The sequence below is a fragment of the Aulostomus chinensis genome, chromosome 2 (assembly GCF_037954235.1).
Source record: "Aulostomus chinensis isolate RoL2024-O1b breed Wild chromosome 2, RoL_Achi_v1.0, whole genome shotgun sequence".
Lineage (NCBI taxonomy): Eukaryota > Metazoa > Chordata > Actinopteri > Syngnathiformes > Aulostomidae > Aulostomus > Aulostomus chinensis.
This window is the reverse complement of record NC_141321.1, coordinates 35,591,452-35,610,657: the sequence shown is the minus strand read 5'-3', so window position 1 is coordinate 35,610,657 and position 19,206 is coordinate 35,591,452. Positions and strand designations below refer to the sequence as shown.

The 19,206-nt window shown below is 48.8% G+C and overlaps 1 protein-coding gene across 10 annotated transcripts in view; it reads right to left on the bottom strand.

Moving 5' to 3' along the window:
* The window catches only part of kifc3 (kinesin family member C3), a 33,830-nt gene extending 15,609 nt beyond the window's left edge, over positions 1–18,221 (bottom strand). For 2 of the 10 annotated variants that reach the window (XM_086191551.1, XM_086191570.1), the window contains exons 1-2: positions 10,675–11,904; positions 816–936 (exon numbers count right to left, since the gene is read on the bottom strand). In XM_086191551.1, coding sequence (XP_086047677.1) covers positions 816–936; positions 10,675–10,881 — 328 coding nt within the window. In that variant the 5' untranslated portion in view covers positions 10,882–11,904. Of the gene's footprint in view, positions 1–597; positions 697–815; positions 937–2,725; positions 2,939–5,834; positions 5,854–5,939; positions 6,067–10,674; positions 11,906–17,959 lie in introns of those variants that run through there. The other 8 variants (XM_086191595.1, XM_086191544.1, XM_086191561.1 and 5 more) reach the window with 8 other exon arrangements.
* Positions 18,222–19,206: the final 985 nt, after the last annotated feature.

The following is a 19,206-nucleotide window of genomic DNA, read 5'->3' as shown; positions in this document are numbered from 1 at the left end:
CTCACTACCCCACCCCAAATCAAAGCTGGCTGAGGTGGTCAGAGAAGTCTGGGGTCCCTGCTGGAATGGCGAACTCCATGATGGCCTGACGTACGTTTATATGGGATCAATGGGTTCTACTAATTCCCTCTGTGTTTATCATGAGTTGCAACAGAGTGAAACTAACCCTTTAACCAGAGACGCGACACATTTATGTCACAGGTCAGGACGGCTCTTCCTGCCACTGCTGCAGACGGTGTTGAGGGTTCAGTCAGTTAGACGAATAAACCGTGAAGACGCAGCTCTGAACGGTTCAGTTGTTGATGCTCATGAGCAGCCACATGAGCAGAAGGGTTACTCCACTTCCCAAACATTAACTGCAATGTCACACATCTTCCCTTAATTGCAAGGGTCCAATACACGACCCCAGCATCAGTCACAGGTCAGAGTCTGATGATCCAGACTGTTCTTGCATGCCATCTCCAACCTTTCTAATAAAACAAGCAAATAAAACCATTCCAGAGGGTTCCGTGGGGAACGGAGCAGGAAATAATCCACTGAGGAATGAGACCTGAGAGGAGAGAAAGTGCTCCAACAATAGCTGCAGTGTTGCTTCACCTGATCTGGATCAGCTGGTCGTCTCCTGGGACAGAAACCGGATCAGCTGAGATGAACATGACAAGCCATACAAGAAGCTCGTCAGCTAATTAAATGTCGCTCACCTGCCTGTGTGTCCTGCCTCCTCGTCCAGCTCCATTCAAAAAGGTATGAATCACTTAGAGTGTGCGCGCACACAAACACACAAGCACTTAAAGCCCCACCCCTCTGACGCTCACCGTCCAATGATAGGTCGTTCTTCCAGATCTCCTGCAGGCAGGGGGCGTGGCCAAGGTCCCAGGTCCTTCTTGAGCCGAACATGACCGTCGGGCTGAGCAGAGCGCTGGACCGCTGGACCGGCTGGAGAGAGGGGGAACCAACATGTCATCACATGAGTAGAGGACAAAGTTGGAGGACAGGACAAAAGAGATCCAGACAAACAGCTGAGCTCCAATCAACATTCTTTACACAGTAATGTCACTGATTTTAATTGACATCTTTTCCTTATTTTCTTGACTAGTCTATTAGTTGTTAGTTGGGCGTCTCGGGTGGCAGCTGGTCTACCTTGGGCAGATTACACAGCCCACTGAGGCCCACTGTGGTTTGGCAGAGACGCTGCCTGCATTAATATCAGGAGGGTTGTGTAACCTTGGTGATGAATACCAGTTTAACATGAGGAGACGTTGTAGTGGTAGAATCAGACACGTAGCCGGAACTACTTTCCTGACTGGGCGCAGTGATTTGACGCAGCACCTCCAAAGCTCCACTGGAACTTGGGTCAACAGAACCAAAGGTTTGTTGAGGACTAGAAGAGCGACTGCTGCTACTGATGATGAGGAGGAGGAGGAGGAGGATTCCTGCTGGACACACCAGCATCCTGGACCTGAGCTAGCTGATGCTAACACTTCCCTCCCACTAGCAGCCATTGGGCTAAGCTAACTAGCCTGGACCTGAGCTAGCTGATGCTAACACTTCCCTCCCACTCCCAGACATTGGGCTAAGCTAACTAGCCTGGACCTGAGCTCCTTCTTGTCTGGCTCTAGGGATGATAGTCACTGAAAATAAAAATCTGAATGTCATCAGAAAGCATTTTTGCTTCGTCATTTAAAAAAAAATGGAACCACTAAATACGCCTCATCTGTTCATTTTAATAATGAGCGAATCTACAACTCAATGCAACTCTACAAGTTTAACCTCCTTTACTATCAAGCTGATGTATTAATACTGAAGAAGCCCCACCTCCACTCAATCTGGCCCGCCCCCTCTGCCACTTGCCTGCTGCTCCTAAGATTAAGTCAACATTCAACACATCAAGGGTCCTTTATGTTGGTGGATTCAAGAAAAACAGACCTTTGAGAGACGTTGCGACACTATTTTGATACCTGAACTTGCATTAATGTATGTAACTCCACCCACTGATGCTACATGTCATTCATCTGTAACGTGCAACAACAGTCGGTGAAACCACAGCAGAACCTCAAGTGTGTTCCACCTGTATTCTTGTGTTAGACAGAACGCACTTGGTCTACAGGATTAGCCAGAGCTTGCGTAGCTAATGATGCTAGCTGGAATGTAGCAACAACCCATTTCAGGGCTCATACATGATGTGGGACAGAACCTTCAATGCTCACCTAGATGATCCGGTATTTCTAGTCAGCAGAGGCCTTTCTGATACGAGTGTCACCATGAGACTAAAACTGTTGGACTGCAATAACATAAAATGGCGGGGCTGTCATCAGATGGTCACAAACATGGAAAGACGAGGGGGGTGGACACGAACCACTACTGGAGCGGACCATTACAGGAAATACAGGTGACAGGCAGTCAATATCCAGGATGTCCCACAGCAACGGCCCGGACCACCAGGGTCCAGACCAATTAAATTTCAGCCTACATCTTAGCTCAACGTAAGACCCCTAGTTATTTTTTCCCATCTGAAGTCTTGTTTTTGTCTGAAAGCAAATGAGGAATCCTGGCACGACAACCAGGTCCTGATTGAGGACTCATCATCTTCAGGTCCATGACAGAAACTATCAACCTGGGATGCAAAAGGTGACTCTTTCCTGATCTTGATGACTCCACCTCCTCTCTCATCTCACATGTGACCAATCAGACGACAGCTTCTATACCTATGACCTTCCTTCCTTACTTGTCCATGTCGATGGCGAGCTCGGTGCTCTACCAGGTGGCTGTAACGCTCCCTATCCAGCCAGCTCTTGTTTAGCAGTGTTCCCACCCAGCACAGCATGATGCATCAGGCCTCGCAACTGGTCCCAGTTACACCAGTGACCCAGCAGCGTTGTCCACTTGCCAACCTGTAGACGCCAAACCTGCTGAGCATCTGATCTCAGACCAGCAGCGTCCGGTCATGGCGGACTTGGAACTAATCTGATAATCCTGAGAGCAGATGGTGTCTCTAACCCTCAGTTGTCCTGCTCACGTCTCACTCAGCTTCATGAATGACATGAATGGACGCTGCCCAGGAGCAACCAGAGAACCAGGCGGCACCTACAGCCTCGTCACGGGCCACACAGACACGTAGCCCAATGTCAACGACTGGCCTGTAAACCAAGTGCTGCTTGATGCCATTTACTTATTTTATTTCATTTATGTAACCCTTGACAACGCAGATAAATCAATATTTCTGTAAATGTGCCAGTTTTAGCTGTGTAGTTAATTTTCAACTGGTTTCCCTGTGCAAGATGTTAACATCTGGCTAAAACACAGAGGTGGAAACAAACCAGAGCATGAAGGGTATTAGTGAGGACAGTCACAAGCACGTCAAGCACATTCAATACAAACAAAGCATTCATACATGCAAGTAAGCAGATCATGAATGAAGGCATGCAGCAAACTGACAGGACAGACATGAAACAGCACACAAGGCAAACTATTAAGACTAGAAACAGGCAGTAGCCAGAAATCGAGCTGACAGGACAGAGGGTGTCTAAAGGTAGCATTTAGCAGCTAAAGAACATTAGCTTAGTACTTTCATATGTAGTGAGGTCTGTTCACCACAGACGTCAGACGTCCAGGTCCTAGCAAGCAAATCTTTAGCTTGTTGACAAGGTCTCGCCAACACGGCCGGACAACAGCGTGGAGCTGGTATGACACGAGAATGACCAGCAGCTGAGGACCATCAACATGCTAACAAAGATGCTACTTCCGAACATTGACAGAGGCACTAGCTGCCAGTGTTAGCATCACATTTGGGACAGCAATGGGTGAGAGTATGTGTTCCTGCGGGACTTCACACATCTCATGATTTGTGCTGACATCACCATTCCACTCAAATTTCAAACCTACAGGATTAGAAGGTCTCACACTGCTGACCCCCCCCCCCCCCACACACACACACACACACTCTATGTAATGCAGATATTTCAACCACCTGTGATCAATAATCATTAACACCATGATCTGATCAGCTCTAGCGGTGGAGGCAGCACGTGTCCATGTCAGACACGGCGCTCATCGTGGCTGAGGACAACCCTACAGGGCTCGACCACCTGCTTGCTCAGGGTGAGCAGACACCATGTCAGGCTGGTAAAGTGAGTTGGGAGGAAGCTGAACCAAAGCAGGAGGACGCAGCGCTCAGTCCCTCACGCAGGTGGAAGCAGCACAGGTGATGTTTTCAGGGTGTGCATTTGTCTGCACACCACTTGTTGTTAATGCAGCTCTTAGGAACACCGCGAGGGAATTTCTTCAGATTTGGCACAAAAATCCACCGCGGCTTAATGGACTGAACAGATTTCAGTGGCTGAAGGTCAAAGTTCACTTTAGCAGGCAGGCATTCTAGTTTTCACAAGCGAGTGCAGCTCACGCTACACAGTCAAGTAACCTTTCTTTGTCGTCTTAAAATAAAAAGTAAGAACAAGAGCAGCTCAAGCGTTGACAGTTAATGTCTGTTGATTTCTCGCTTTTCAGAACAGTAAGTTTAGTGTTTTCAACCCGTGCTGGAAAACGCAGTTAAACCTCACAGTGACAATGGCGCCGCTCTGCTGGCGGTGCTGCCAGGCCACCAGCCTGCCCCCCCTTAACCACCTGCTGATAGTTGGCCGGGTTGTTATCACGTATCCTCCTGACAGTCAAACGGATGAAATCTGAATGGACCTCATGCAATCAATTCGTCACCTTGAGGTCAAAACAGAAATGGAATCCAACTTTGACCTGTCAAGAAATCAGTCACCTTTTCATGAACGAACAGAGCCTGGAGGCAGGATTTCTGAGGTTCACAGCATTGAAAACCAGAGGGAAGACCTGATAAAACCAGAGGAATGTCCGGTAGCATCACTGTCTCTGGTGCCGTTAATCTCCCCGAGAGACTTCTCATCCCGCCTCCTCCTGCACCAAACTGGGTCAAATCATCTCTTTGTGTTTCCATGTGTGAGTCAAAGCCTGTCTGCTCCGTCAGACGGCGGCGTTCACGACCAAACTACCAACACCCCTCCACCTTCTCATGTTCCAGACAGTCACCATGTTCCTGTCAAATAGACTGCAGATGCTGTGATGGATGGAAACTGGAGCGCGTGCACACACATGCGCGCACACACACACACACACACACACACACCGGTTAATTATCCACAAATCATTGTTCATGACCAAGAGTGCAGTCTGAAGCAGGTCTTCCTCTGAAGACATGAGCCATTATTGACACGGACATCGGTAGCATTTAGCATGCTAGCTTGCATTTTACATTTCATATGAATGTCTCCAACCTCACATTTTAGCACCCAGATGTTCACCAGATTACATTTTAAAATTGTAATGTTTAAAAGCTTGCAATTTTACACGTATATGTTTACTGGTGTAGATTTTAGCATTGACCCCATTTAATGTTCTCTTTTCAAATGTTTGTTGCCAAATCTTTTATTTTTTGTGCTATTTTGCAAATGATTTCCTTAAAATCAGGCCCTTAGTAAAGCGAGAGATTCTAACAGTTACGATAAAATATCCAGGACATTGATGCAAAACCAGGAAACATGAGCGACGCTGTCAGATATGATTGACAAGCCTTTGATGAGAGTTCATGGAACTGAGGCTCCATGAACTCTGGGGTCAGAGCTGCTGCTGCTGAGGTTTAACTACGTGTGTAGCAGGTGACACCACATCATCAGATGCAGATCGGGATCTCTTACAAAACCAAATCCATCAAAATCCATCAAACCATATTTACAGAATTCTGCTGACAGACAAACCAACGCCACTGATCAAATGACTCGTGCACTTCAAATATCACATCCTCCTCCACCGACCTCCACCCTCTCCGGGTCCTTCCAAACGTCTGCCTCATTTCCCAGTCGTCTGTCCCTGCATCCGTCCACCCTCTCTTTTCCCCTCCATCTTTGTTCTGTTCTTACCTCTGTCTCTGCAGCCACGCCATCCACATCATCCCTGCATACTCGCCACAGCTTTGCACTGACACACAGCAGCAGGATCAGTGTCAACGCCACCCGCCGTCCCCTCGACACGCCTTCCTCCCTCTCTCTTCTCCTAGCAACAGCACAGCTAGCATCACACCTCCTTTAGCCCCGCCCCTCCCCCTTCATAGTATCGACATAAATATTTCAGCCGCAAGTGAAGCGAGACGAGCTGCCCCTCCCCCCCCCGTGTGTGTGTGTGTGTGTGTTTGCACTGCTATCTTTGTAAAGACCACTGAGTTTTATACTATTATTGTGAGGACATCCAGAGACCAGGAGGACATCGGAGTTTGTCCTCATAAGACACCTTCAGAGGTGCTCATCTTAGACAGAGACCGCGAGCAAGGCCAGCACCCTCAGGCTGTATCAGGTCTGGATCATTGCCCTCAATCTGGTCTGGTTCATGAAAACAAGACCTAGTGAAATCCTGTAGCTCCCTCTGAACAGAGCGGCCTGCCCGGAGGAATGGTGGGCAGGGACTGCAGGCCAAGCTGTCGTGGATGAAGGTGGAGGGGAGACGGGTACCAGACCTGATTCTGTTCCTGAAGGACGTCTCACAGCCACGACCCATCAATGATCAACACCATCACAACACCAGACGCGCGTCTCTGCCGCTGCCTACAGCCAACAAGCTCTCACCAGCTCTGATCAGGGAATAAATCTGCTTTCAAAAAGGAATCGAGCCAAAATTCAGAGGGATATTAGGATCGGTCAAGATTGACTCATTAGTACCATTTGTAATTTATTACTTTCACTTCCCTTGTTTGGACAAGTGTAACTACTCATGGCGAGTAGGGACAAGTGGAATGTCTGTGTGTGTCACGTTGTATTGGGTTGGACAACTCATGGGAATCCAGAATAAAACAACACAACTGAGAACAAGACTTGACTTTCAAAAACGTCTTAATGAAGTCAAGGTAGGAACGGATGTCAGGTCCAACACCGTTGCCTTAGGTGTTGATTCTCACACGCATGTTGCTAAGCTAGCCAGATTTTTCCAGCTTGCCACCATGTCTCATCAGCTCGGCTGGGATTCTAAAAAGGTCCTGTTACAATTTTCTCCCTCCGAGTGAATAAATTCATGATGTCTTTTCTGCAGAAACATGAGAACAACACTGCCACACACAACGAGGAGCTGAAAGACTCGAGCGTCAGGGAAATCGGTCTGAGTCAACAGAAAAAGCCTCAAGGAGGGAAAATGTCACCACAGAGCAGCTTTGCGGCGAATCCCTTTCGAAGTAGATTTGTCCTCCAATGCTCATTTCAAAAGCTGCACAATTCTGTGATTTTCAAGTCTGAAACTAAAGTTCCATCTGAAGACTCTTGATGGCTCTGCTGACGGCGCGAGGCAGGAGAGTCGTGTGTTTGCGCTCGGAAATGGAGGAGGCGGAGTTATCAGATCAAAAACACTCTCCTGCCAGAGCAGATTAACAGACACTGCTTACATAACGACTCATCTGACAGACACTCATATAACCGGTCACAAGGGCAGCAGATAGTAGAAATGTTTGTCAAGCGGACTGAACATGTGACCAGGCACGACGCATTCTTCAGCTGATGACACACACGAGTCTATTCGAAACATCAGACTCGGCTGACAGGAGACACGACGCGTCTCATTAAGATCCAGCTGAGAGACGACACCAGCATTCGCCTGGTAGAGGCCAATTTAGTGTCCAGAGAGGACCGACGGCCCAGTTATCAATGGCAAAAGAACCAATCAATTCATCCAAATACCCTAAAAGGGTTGCACGCCATATTCATGACAGTCTGTCACCTCGTTACTGCTGAGACGTCCATAAAAACACAGCTACTTTTGGGCCAAATTCACCCCCAATCTCAGTCTTGTGAAGAGACGCCACCCAGTGGTGACCGAGCCGTGATGAACCACAATCAGACCCGTGTCAGGTTTGGTTGAGTTACACAGGACTCTCTGGTTGACCTGATAACAGTCGTCACGGTTCAGAGGTCACACACAGATTAGACTCCCGCCGTGGAGGAGTCTCGCATCCTGCTCACGATAAAACAACAGATATGAAACCAAAACTAACAACAGCAACATCAGAAAGATGTTTTATTCCAAGACAAACAAGGTTGTGACTAAAATGCATCCTGATGTTTAGGGTTCATTGGGCTGAATCTGACGGGCGGGACTTGTGCTGAAAGATGTACGACTCTTCTAGCGGCCAGCAGAGACGTAGAAGTGACTGGCGCACGTCATAACTCTATGACCCCTCACCATTTATAGTCTCCCACAGTCTTGCCCTTGGCAAAAGAAATCCAATTCAGCCGGCCACCAGATGGCAGTGGAGAGTAGAAGACAAATACACAGCAGACGAGAAAGCAGACATCACACACTTGGAGAAGGTGAAGAGATCCGACACTTCTGGTGGAAACCAAATCCTTCAGTGACCGCGGGCACAGCAGCGGAGAGTTTCAGAAACACGTTACTAGGACTGTTATTTCTTTGAAGTGGATTTAAAAGAGCGACAACCAGCTAAAAAAAAGGGCGACAACCAGCTAAGAAAAAGAGCGACAACCAGCTAAGAAAAAGGGCGACAACCAGCTAAGAAAAAGAGCGACAACCAGCTAAAAAAAGGGCGACAACCAGCTAAGAAAAAGGGCGACAACCAGCTAAGAAAAAGGGCGACAACCAGCTAAGAAAAAGAGCGACAACCAGCTAAGAAAAAGGGCGACAACCAGCTAAGAAAAAGGGCGACAACCAGCTAAGAAAAAGAGCGACAACCAGCTAAAAAAAAGGGCGACAACCAGCTAAGAAAAAGAGCGACAACCAGCTAAGAAAAAGAGCGACAACCAGCTAAGAAAAAGAGCTACAACCAGCTAAGAAAAAGGGCGACAACCAGCTAAGAAAAAGGGCGACAACCAGCTAAGAAAAAGAGCGACAACCAGCTAAGAAAAAGGGCGACAACCAGCTAAGAAAAAGGGCGACAACCAGCTAAGAAAAAGAGCGACAACCAGCTAAGAAAAAGAGCGACAACCAGCTAAAAAAAAGGGCGACAACCAGCTAAGAAAAAGAGCGACAACCAGCTAAGAAAAAGAGCGACAACCAGCTAAGAAAAAGAGCGACAACCAGCTAAAAAAAAGGGCGACAACCAGCTAAGAAAAAGAGCGACAACCAGCTAAGAAAAAGGGCGACAACCAGCTAAGAAAAAGGGCGACAACCAGCTAAGAAAAAGGGCGACAACCAGCTAAGAAAAAGAGCGACAACCAGCTAAGAAAAAGAGCGACAACCAGCTAAGAAAAAGAGCGACAACCAGCTAAGAAAAAGAGCGACAACCAGCTAAAAAAAAGGGCGACAACCAGCTAAGAAAAAGAGCGACAACCAGCTAAGAAAAAGAGCGACAACCAGCTAAAAAAAAGGGCGACAACCAGCTAAGAAAAAGAGCGACAACCAGCTAAGAAAAAGGGCGACAACCAGCTAAGAAAAAGGGCGACAACCAGCTAAGAAAAAGGGCGACAACCAGCTAAGAAAAAGAGCGACAACCAGCTAAGAAAAAGAGCGACAACCAGCTAAGAAAAAGAGCGACAACCAGCTAAAAAAAAGGGCGACAACCAGCTAAGAAAAAGAGCGACAACCAGCTAAGAAAAAGGGCGACAACCAGCTAAGAAAAAGGGCGACAACCAGCTAAGAAAAAGGGCGACAACCAGCTAAGAAAAAGAGCGACAACCAGCTAAGAAAAAGAGCGACAACCAGCTAAGAAAAAGAGCGACAACCAGCTAAGAAAAAGAGCGACAACCAGCTAAAAAAAAGGGCGACAACCAGCTAAGAAAAAGAGCGACAACCAGCTAAGAAAAAGAGCGACAACCAGCTAAAAAAAAGGGCGACAACCAGCTAAGAAAAAGAGCGACAACCAGCTAAGAAAAAGGGCGACAACCAGCTAAGAAAAAGGGCGACAACCAGCTAAGAAAAAGGGCGACAACCAGCTAAGAAAAAGAGCGACAACCAGCTAAGAAAAAGAGCGACAACCAGCTAAGAAAAAGGGCGACAACCAGCTAAAAAAAAGGGCGACAACCAGCTAAGAAAAAGAGCGACAACCAGCTAAAAAAAAGGGCGACAACCAGCTAAGAAAAAGAGCGACAACCAGCTAAGAAAAAGAGCGACAACCAGCTAAAAAAAAAGGCTTGCAAGCCATGGTTTCAGCACCACATGGTTTACTGTAACTCGAAAGCAAGGAAGATCTTCCGGGACCCCTGGGGGGCCCCACCCTGCATTGAGAACCCCTGGTTTAAGCCGTATTCACACTTTCACATGGCCGGGAAGGTGAACTGAAGTAGATCAAAGGACGTTGTTGAGGTGTGTCACAAAAACAGCCAATCGCCAGCAGCAATGTTAGACCTCTATCAGTTTGCTGCATTCTGATTGGTTTGCTGCAGCAGAGATTTGCTACTTTGATATCAACAGTTGATTTATAGAAATTATAGAATCGGGGCCGCTGGATCGGCACCACAAAGAATAGTTCGGCACCAATTTAAAATGGCCGGTGAGACCACGGTGATGGCGCCCTCACACCTGCCGGCCAATCAGACAGCAGGACTTTCGCAGACAAACGTGACCATCACCAAATGTTGACGTAAACGTCCAGCCCCACAACTTCGATTGCATCTCAAGTGTCTTGTTCACTTTGCTTGGCGACCAAATCTTGTCTGTCCTCACCTGCACTCGCCTCCTGCAGTTACCAATGCCGCTTCGCCGCCTCCTCCCCCCAGTCCTGCCCAGACGCCCCGGCACAGCCATGCCCAGAGCAGGGGCTCCACCCACTGCTGCAGCCTCGGGGGTCTGGCCCGTCTCCGCGGCCTTGCTGTTCCAGTTCTTGAAGAGGTTGTGGAGCATCAGGACCGCCAGGGTGCAGAGGACATACATGACCCTGAAGGCCCAGTTCAGCCAGAAACACGCCACAGCTCGCGGAGCTTTAGATCTCTGACTTAATCATCCGCAATCAGAACCAGAGGAGGAGGGTTCACTCAAGGTGGGATGCCACAGAACCAGAACCAGTTGTCGGTTGGCCTCCTACAGCAGAGTCCAGCTGGTTTCCACCTCTTGAATCTCACCAGCTTCACCTCTGTCCCGACTCCACCCGCTCCTTCATAAAAACCTGAACTTTGTCCCGTCCCACCTCGGTGCTGAGCAGAACGCCAGTAACCTGAGCAGGCAGGTGGCGTCTTCCATTTCTGAGTGCAACTCAAAACTCAGAGTCAGAGACAAAGTGTCTGAGGAGGCGGGATGAAGGAACACGGGAAACTCCCACCAGGTTTCCGCCTCAAAAGACACAAACTAAAAGTAGCATAACAGTTTAACACGAAGAGAAACAGAAGCAGAGCTTCAAGGAAAAAACTCTTCAAATGTCACTGCACGTTGAGGAGAAAATGATTTTAGCTTGAAATGTAAAGACGTTGTATGACACACCGACTCGAGAGGGACCGCAATCAGAAAACGATCCGACAGGAAAGTGAAAATCTAAATCCTCTTCTTCCCCCGGCTGCCTCGTTAGCGCCTCATTAACTCTGTTGTGGCTCCTGATTGGACTATGTGGTCGGTAGAATGGCGAGTGGCTCCGTGTCCTTCCTCTCTAACACTCATGAGGATTAAAGCTGCAGCAGGTCAGTGCTTCACCTCCATCAGGACCCCCCCACACACGCACACCACCATCTGTTGCTGCTGGAGGATGAAACTGATGATGTAACAGCAGTTGATGCGTTGCAGTTTGAGTCTCCATCAGTATGAACGCCATCATCTGCATTTCTGTGGGATCGGCTTTTGATCAGTGTTCAGTTCTTGGTGGATCACCATCGCCCACGCCGTCGCCCAGACCGAAGGCTCACTCTTTGCACCGCCCTCCTCCTGCGCATGGAGAGCATAGTTTGTGCTCCTGTCTCTGATGTAGGTGCCTCGCTCCCCCTCGTCATCCTCTTAAATGAGACCGATTGAGAATTTGATGATTATTTTGAACAACCTTTATTGGCACTGTCATTCTGGCGCTGAGGAGGGAGGTCGGACTCATCAGCTCCACCTCCTGACAGATGCAGAGTTCAGACGAGCTCTGAAACCACCTTATTGTTGAGCATCCAGTGTACATGTGGGACCCTGGGAACTGGTCTTACTGGGGGCTAATGGTCAAAGTCGCAGAGTGGGGGCGTGACCTCACTGAGGACGCAACATGAAACATGATGTAAACAGCACTGAAATGCTCTCCACGGGAACAAAGGGGGACGTTTCCAGCCCACTGACCCCTTTCAGCCTCCTAATGGGGTTCAGCAGGAAACACTCACTTCCTTTCTTCTGAGAAAGTCCAGGATAAAACAGTCACATGACCTCCCCTAAAACAGCTACCAAGAAGCAGGTCACTGGTTTAGACGGTGCAGCACCACAACACTCCAAGACGGAGGAGGGTCCCTTCTACTCGCAGGTCACATGACCCTGAACGTTCTTGACACGACAAACTAGGCCTGCGAGATTTAACACCACAAGGGTGATTACATCAGCTGATGGTGATTCCAATATTCGAGGGAATGTTAGGAGTTTTTACATCATGAATATAATTGTCATTGCAGTTTGTTATTATGAGGTTATTAATGTCATCATTCAGTGACTTCGTTATTCATTGAATGATGACTCCCACTTGGCCCTCCATCGTGTTTCTTCTGAGCTGTGACTTTACTCCAGGCCTGAATGTGGCTGGCCCTTAATTTAACCCAGTTCTAAAAACACGACGTCCTCCTGCTGACGACTCACTGTGGCTGTGTGACGTGTTGCCAGACGAGAACACAACTTTGAAGTCGGGTGAGGTTTCACATCTCTGAACGCCGTCCCTGTCACCCATATGTCGGCTCACACACTAAACACATGCTTTTGAAACTCACTGCACCCCAGCTGGCAAGCTAAGCTAACTAGCCTGAGTCCGGGCCTTCACCTTGTCAGGCTGAGAGGACGATGGACAGCAACAGACTTTCTGAACAGTTGGCGCGTTCCACGCCAAACCTCAGACTTCTTGAAAAACACTGAACAAAAGTGAACTCTTTAAGCACCACTTGACTTTTCCATATCTCGCTGTGAACTGTCTGATGTGCACGGTGTTGGACAGTGGGTCACCAAACCAGCAGAGAGGTGTGGGAATGTGAGCCTGCAGCACTGCTGGCCGCTTTGATAACGAGGTGAATATTCTAGCTGCAGCAGCAGCCTGCGTCAGTCCTCCTGCCCTCAGCTTTTCCTCTTAAACCAGTGGCGAGTCACTCAGGCTCTGTGGTTTACCAACTCCCAAAATGCATCGCACACACCCACTTCAGCTCCACATCAGAGCCATTTCAGGAGGAAATTGCAGTATACACACACACACACACACACACACACACACACACACACGAGAGAGAGAGATGCTGAGAGTGAAGGAAACGACTCAGGAGGAGGAGCATGGCCTTGTCTCCGCCTCCTCTTCCTGCATGGCTTTTCAGCTTCTCCACAAACTTTATTTATAAAAAACACTTCACATAAAAAGGCTGGATACCGGAGCGGTGAAGACCCCCATGGTCAGCAGTTAGCTTAGCTTAGCACAGAGGCACTCCAACCACAAAGGAAGTTCTGGTGTGAAAACAGAGATGCTGATCAGCCAATGACAAACCGGACCTGTTGATCAGTTATCACACCCGTTGCCAGGCGCTCGGCTCTCTACAACGTCAGCGTTTTCTCCGCTGCAGGAGGCCCGGTTCATGATGAAGGAAACTGCTGCAGGAAGATGAACATCTTTCTGAGCAGAAACCTGGGTTGTTTGGCTCATCAGTGCACTGACATCAGCTGCTAGTTAGCTAGCAACAACATGATGGTCACTGGTCACCAATATAGTAATTTTAAACTAAACTGGGTTGGGAATATCGTTTGCAATGCATTGTGGGATGAGTAGCTCTTTAATCCTACAAATATTTAAGGACGCAGTCTTGTACCTTTGACTCAGTTTCCTGTTAATCTGTGCGTCTGGTCACTGGTCATCTGTTCGCTAACCATCTTGGTTCCTGCTGTAACAAAAGGAGATTTACTTCCAGAACCGGAGCCATTCTGAGGTGGGCGGTCCCTGTTGAGCGCCAGCGCTTGTCAGAACATCTGTCCGTGTTTCCAGCTCACCAGCTTTGACCACCGTCAGGAGAAACACCGATGAGGTCACACCTCCAGGAACTTGAGGAGGACTGTGACATCTCCTATGCCTGCCTGCAGCCGCAGAGACATGGATTTAAAGATGGTTTACTATTTTCTAAGCAGCAGGATTTGCTACCAAGCAAAGGGCAGCATGAGAATGATGATGATGATGATGATGACCATGCAGGCTCCGCCTCCTCAGGCTGCTTCACAGCGACAGCAGCCGACAGTGATGACAGACCATTTACAACCCGACTTCCTCTCACGGGTCGATTCAATGAAAACACTTTAATGGACAGTTGATGTACGTGGACCAGTGATGGGATTTAAATGGCGGGACACGGCTCAAGATGGAACATTGTGTTACAGGACCCACGGGACTCCACCGCAGTACTGGTCAGCCCAAACATGATGGTTCTTCAGGTTTTGAAAAATCCCAAGGAGGGAAAAGGGAGGAGACACTGATGAAGCGAGAGAGCCAGAAGAGAAGAGGAGCCAAGTTTCACCGGGCAGATGGACCAGCAAACCACGTCCTTGTAATTATTCAGTTACAGCAACATTCGATAGAGGGACCTCCCAGGACTCTGATCAGCTGATCACACACACCCCAGCATCATGGGAAATCTGACTGAACAGCTCCACCTACTGGACTGCTGTTTGTGTACTGACACATACACAAACAACAGATGTTACATAATAAAGTCCCAGCTGAACATCTCACACACTCACAGGGTTTCCATGAGGCCGCACTGACCTCCCCCTCCACTTTCTCCTCCTCTTCCTCCTCCTCCTCCTCCCCCTCCCCCCCCCAAACATGGCCGAGTGACAGCTGGGGGGGGTCACATCTGACTTGCCTGTCAAGTTTACATGGGAACGTAAAAACACACCTGAAGGACAAACAAGCTAATGAGTCTTTACTGAAACGCCTTCATGGTGATCAACCAGAGCTGGAAGGAGGGGGAGGGAGGGAGAGTGGGAGAGGGAGACATGACCCCATCGTTGACCTTTCCTTCATCTTATCAGAGCGGTGACGTGGTGCTTCCAAACCGCCTCTGGTACCTTCCGTGCTCCCACTAGCTACCTGTGACCTCGCGAACCAGGCGGCTGCATCACAGCACCCACCTGTAACAGCCTGAAGTACGAATATGAACTGAGAGTGTCTTCCTGTACTTGCTGTCTTGCTCCACCCCTGAAACACCCCCCCCCCCCCCCCCCCCCGTTTCAACAGGCGCAGGAGCCTAGGAAGTAGTGGAGCACCATTACATGACCAAGGCAGCGCCCTGACAGACCTCAGAGAAACATCAGAGGAGTTCTTCCTCAGTGGTGCGGCGGTGCTGCTCCGCCTCGCCGAGAGAAGACAAAACCAGATCTATAAATAGGACATGTTGTCCATCGGCAGACACACCCTGCAGCCAGCCGCACAGCTCGCTAACACACACACACACACACACACACCGGCAGGAAGCCAGCCAGTGCAGCTGGGGGCCAGATGTCCCCACAAGGACAGACAAAGCTGTAAGTCCTGCAGCATCAGGACATCATGAGTTGTGAACCAACCGTTCTGGTTCTACGTGTCAACAGGATCACCACTGATCCAAGAAGCAGGACGCGTCAGCTGCTTTGCTGCTGCGAGGAACAAAACTCATCTGGAGTTGCACGTTGACAGGCTGCGGAGTTCATCTCCTCAGCCAGCCAGTCGGCACAGACCTTAACCTTCTGCTGTGATTGGTCGTCTGGCATGAACCACAGAATCATCCAGCAGGGACACTGTAGTTGTGCACCACCGCCACGATGCTGCTGGAATCTAAAGTGACGTTCTATTTCAGCGCCGCACCGACAGCCAGATGCAAAGCTCTGCTGAAACCCTTCTGCTTCCAGCCCGGTATGTTTCTCACCAAAGAAAATTGGCTGCATGAACAAGACCTGATGAGGCCCCGCCCACACTGGGCCAAGTCACCTTGTTACTCATTGAATTGCCATTTTTCAGCAGGTAGATTAGTGGTTGCAGAGGCGCATGGAAGGAGAGGTGACGAGGAGCGGGAGATCATCAACGTCTGTTCACCAGAGCTGATTTACTGATTCAATCATCCATGGGGAGCAATCCTATTGGCTGCTGGGGGAGGAGCCAGGAGATGACCACTTCCTGTTGGACTACAAACACACCTCCTCCCTGTCACGACTACAAACACACCTCCTCCCTGTCATGGACTACAAACACACCTCCTCCCTGTCATGGACTACAAACACACCTCCTCCCTGTCATGGACTACAAACACACCTCCACCCTGTCATGACAACTTCCTGATGGACTACAAACACACCTCCTCCCTGTCATGGACTACAAACACACCTCCTCCCTGTCATGGACTACAAACACACCTCCTCCCTGTCATGACAACTTCCTGATGGACTACAAACACACCTCCTCCCTGTCATGGACTACAAACACACCTCCTCCCTGTCATGACAACTTCCTGATGGACTACAAACACACCTCCTCCCTGTCATGACAACAAACACACCTCCTCCCTGTCATGACAACAAACACACCTCCTCCCTGTCATGACAACAAACACACCTCCTCCCTGTCATGACTACTTCCTGATGGACTACAAACACACCTCCTCCCTGTCATGACAACAAACACACCTCCTCCCTGTCATGACAACAAACACACCTCCTCCCTGTCATGACAACAAACACACCTCCTCCCTGTCACAACTACAAACACACCTCCTCCCTGTCATGACAACAAACACACCTCCTCCCTGTCATGACAACAAACACACCTCCTCCCTGTCACAACTACAAACACACCTCCTCCCTGTCATGACAACAAACACACCTCCTCCCTGTCATGACAACAAACACACCTCCTCCCTGTCATGACTACTTCCTGATGGACTACAAACACACCTCCTCCCTGTCATGACAACAAACACACCTCCTCCCTGTCATGACAACAAACACACCTCCTCCCTGTCATGACAACAAACACACCTCCTCCCTGTCATGACTACTTCCTGATGGACTACAAACACACCTCCTCCCTGTCATGACTACTTCCTGATGGACTACAAACACACCTCCTCCCTGTCATGACAACAAACACACCTCCTCCCTGTCATGACAACAAACACACCTCCTCCCTGTCATGACTACAAACACACCTCCTCCCTGACCTGACCACTTCCTGTTGGACTACAAACACACCTCCTCCCTGACGTGACTACTTCCTGATGGACTACAAACACACCTCCTCCCTGTCATGACTACTTCCTGTTGGACGAATGTCATTCCTTATCCTGTGCCAAGCTGTGAGTAAAACTGAGCATAAACAATGAGACATTTAAAAGGAATCCCACCTGACAAAGGTGAGGCAGGTGTGTCAGGAAGCCACGTGTTCTTCTGATGGCCCTGGATCGGTCTGACTGACGAGCTTCTCTGTGACTCTTTGTTCTTTCATCTTTGTGAACGTCAGACATTCGAACACAATCTGTCAAACCAACAAAGCAGCAGCAGCGTGTGTGTGTGTGTGTGTGTGTGTGTGTGTGTGTGTGTCCAGGTGTCTTTTGTTGAGAGGAAAACGCTGTGACGCTGGAAACTGCTGGACGCCGCTGAAAAGACCACAAGTGAATCAGATCTGCACCGTTTGACACTTTCCCCCAGGTTCACGTGCGGGACAAAGCTAACAACAACAGCTAGCGGCTAACAGCTAGCGGCTAACAGCTACCAGCTCGCGGGCAGATGCGACCCTCAACGTGCGGCGAAAAGTCGGAAAGAATAAAAGAAGTGAGCGAGCAGAAGAAGTCGTTACCTCCGGTCCTCAGCCGCTCCTCTCCTCCCGCTCCTCCGGCGCGGCCCCGCGGCTCCTCGCGGTTAAAATCCTCCAAGTTTCACTGATTACACATTCAGTCCAGCAGTAGACGTCCAGACCTGCCGGCAGTGGGGGGTTTCCGTCGGACGAGGGTCCCTGAGTCGCCCCGCTGCTCTGCCGCTGTCCACCGCTGGATGTCAAGACTGCGGTCCGGCCGTGCTGCCTTTAAGGGCTGTCGGACACATGGAAGACCGACTGAGGCGAGGAAACGCGTCGGAAATTTAAGGGCAGGAGGGCGGGACTTTTGGAGACGAGTCGTTCTGACTACATCGCGTAAAAGGATCCAAGAGAGGGCTTTGACAGTTCTCGATAAATATAAGATCAATGATGGCGTTTTTATTTTGGATGTATTTGGCAACTAAAACTGACAAAGAAAATGAAAAACTGTTCCAGCTTTTTTGAGACGTCAAATGTCAGACTGTGTCTGACATTGTTTTTCAGGATCAAAAGAATTACCACGTTATAATAATATAAATGTCTCCTCCTCTTCTCCCTGAAATATTTAAGAACAAATGAAGATATAAATATGAGTTATTTTGCAAGCTGCCTTTTGATAAAATGTTTGTGTTTTCTGAAATTGTGTTCCATGAATACTGGGAAGTGATAAATGGGACACGCCAAGGACCCAAGTTCCAGACTAAGATGGCTGCTCTGGGCCTCAGTCACAGGAACACTTTGAAAAAAAGTTTTTAGCGTTTTTATGTCCAATGTTGGCACATGAATACAGTGGTGCACGCACTAGTGTTCGTATTTTATCTGCAGACATGTTGCTATGATATCTTTATGGGTCCAGGAACGTTATCAGCTGCTGCGGCTGGATGGTAGAGATTTAAAGAACATGCTTGCTCTTCCTTACACTGCCTTTTATGATGTAATTCCCACCTCCAAGTTGGAAGGGAGATGGAACTCAACATCAGACCTTGATTGACATTCAGAAATATTTGTGATGTCATAAATCCTGCTTGATGCCTCATCTTTTATAATCTGAGACAAAAGATCTAATTTGCTGATGGGAGATAGACCTCAGCTTCATTGCAGAGTTTCATTAACTGCTCGAACAGGAAGACCTTCATCTTTGCTCTTCTTTGGGTTAGAGTGTTTATGATTTGCTGTGGGTGGAGCAGTGGTCCTCACGGTGGCCCCCAGCAAGAAGGTTGTGGGTGGAGCAGTGGTCCTCACGGTGGCCC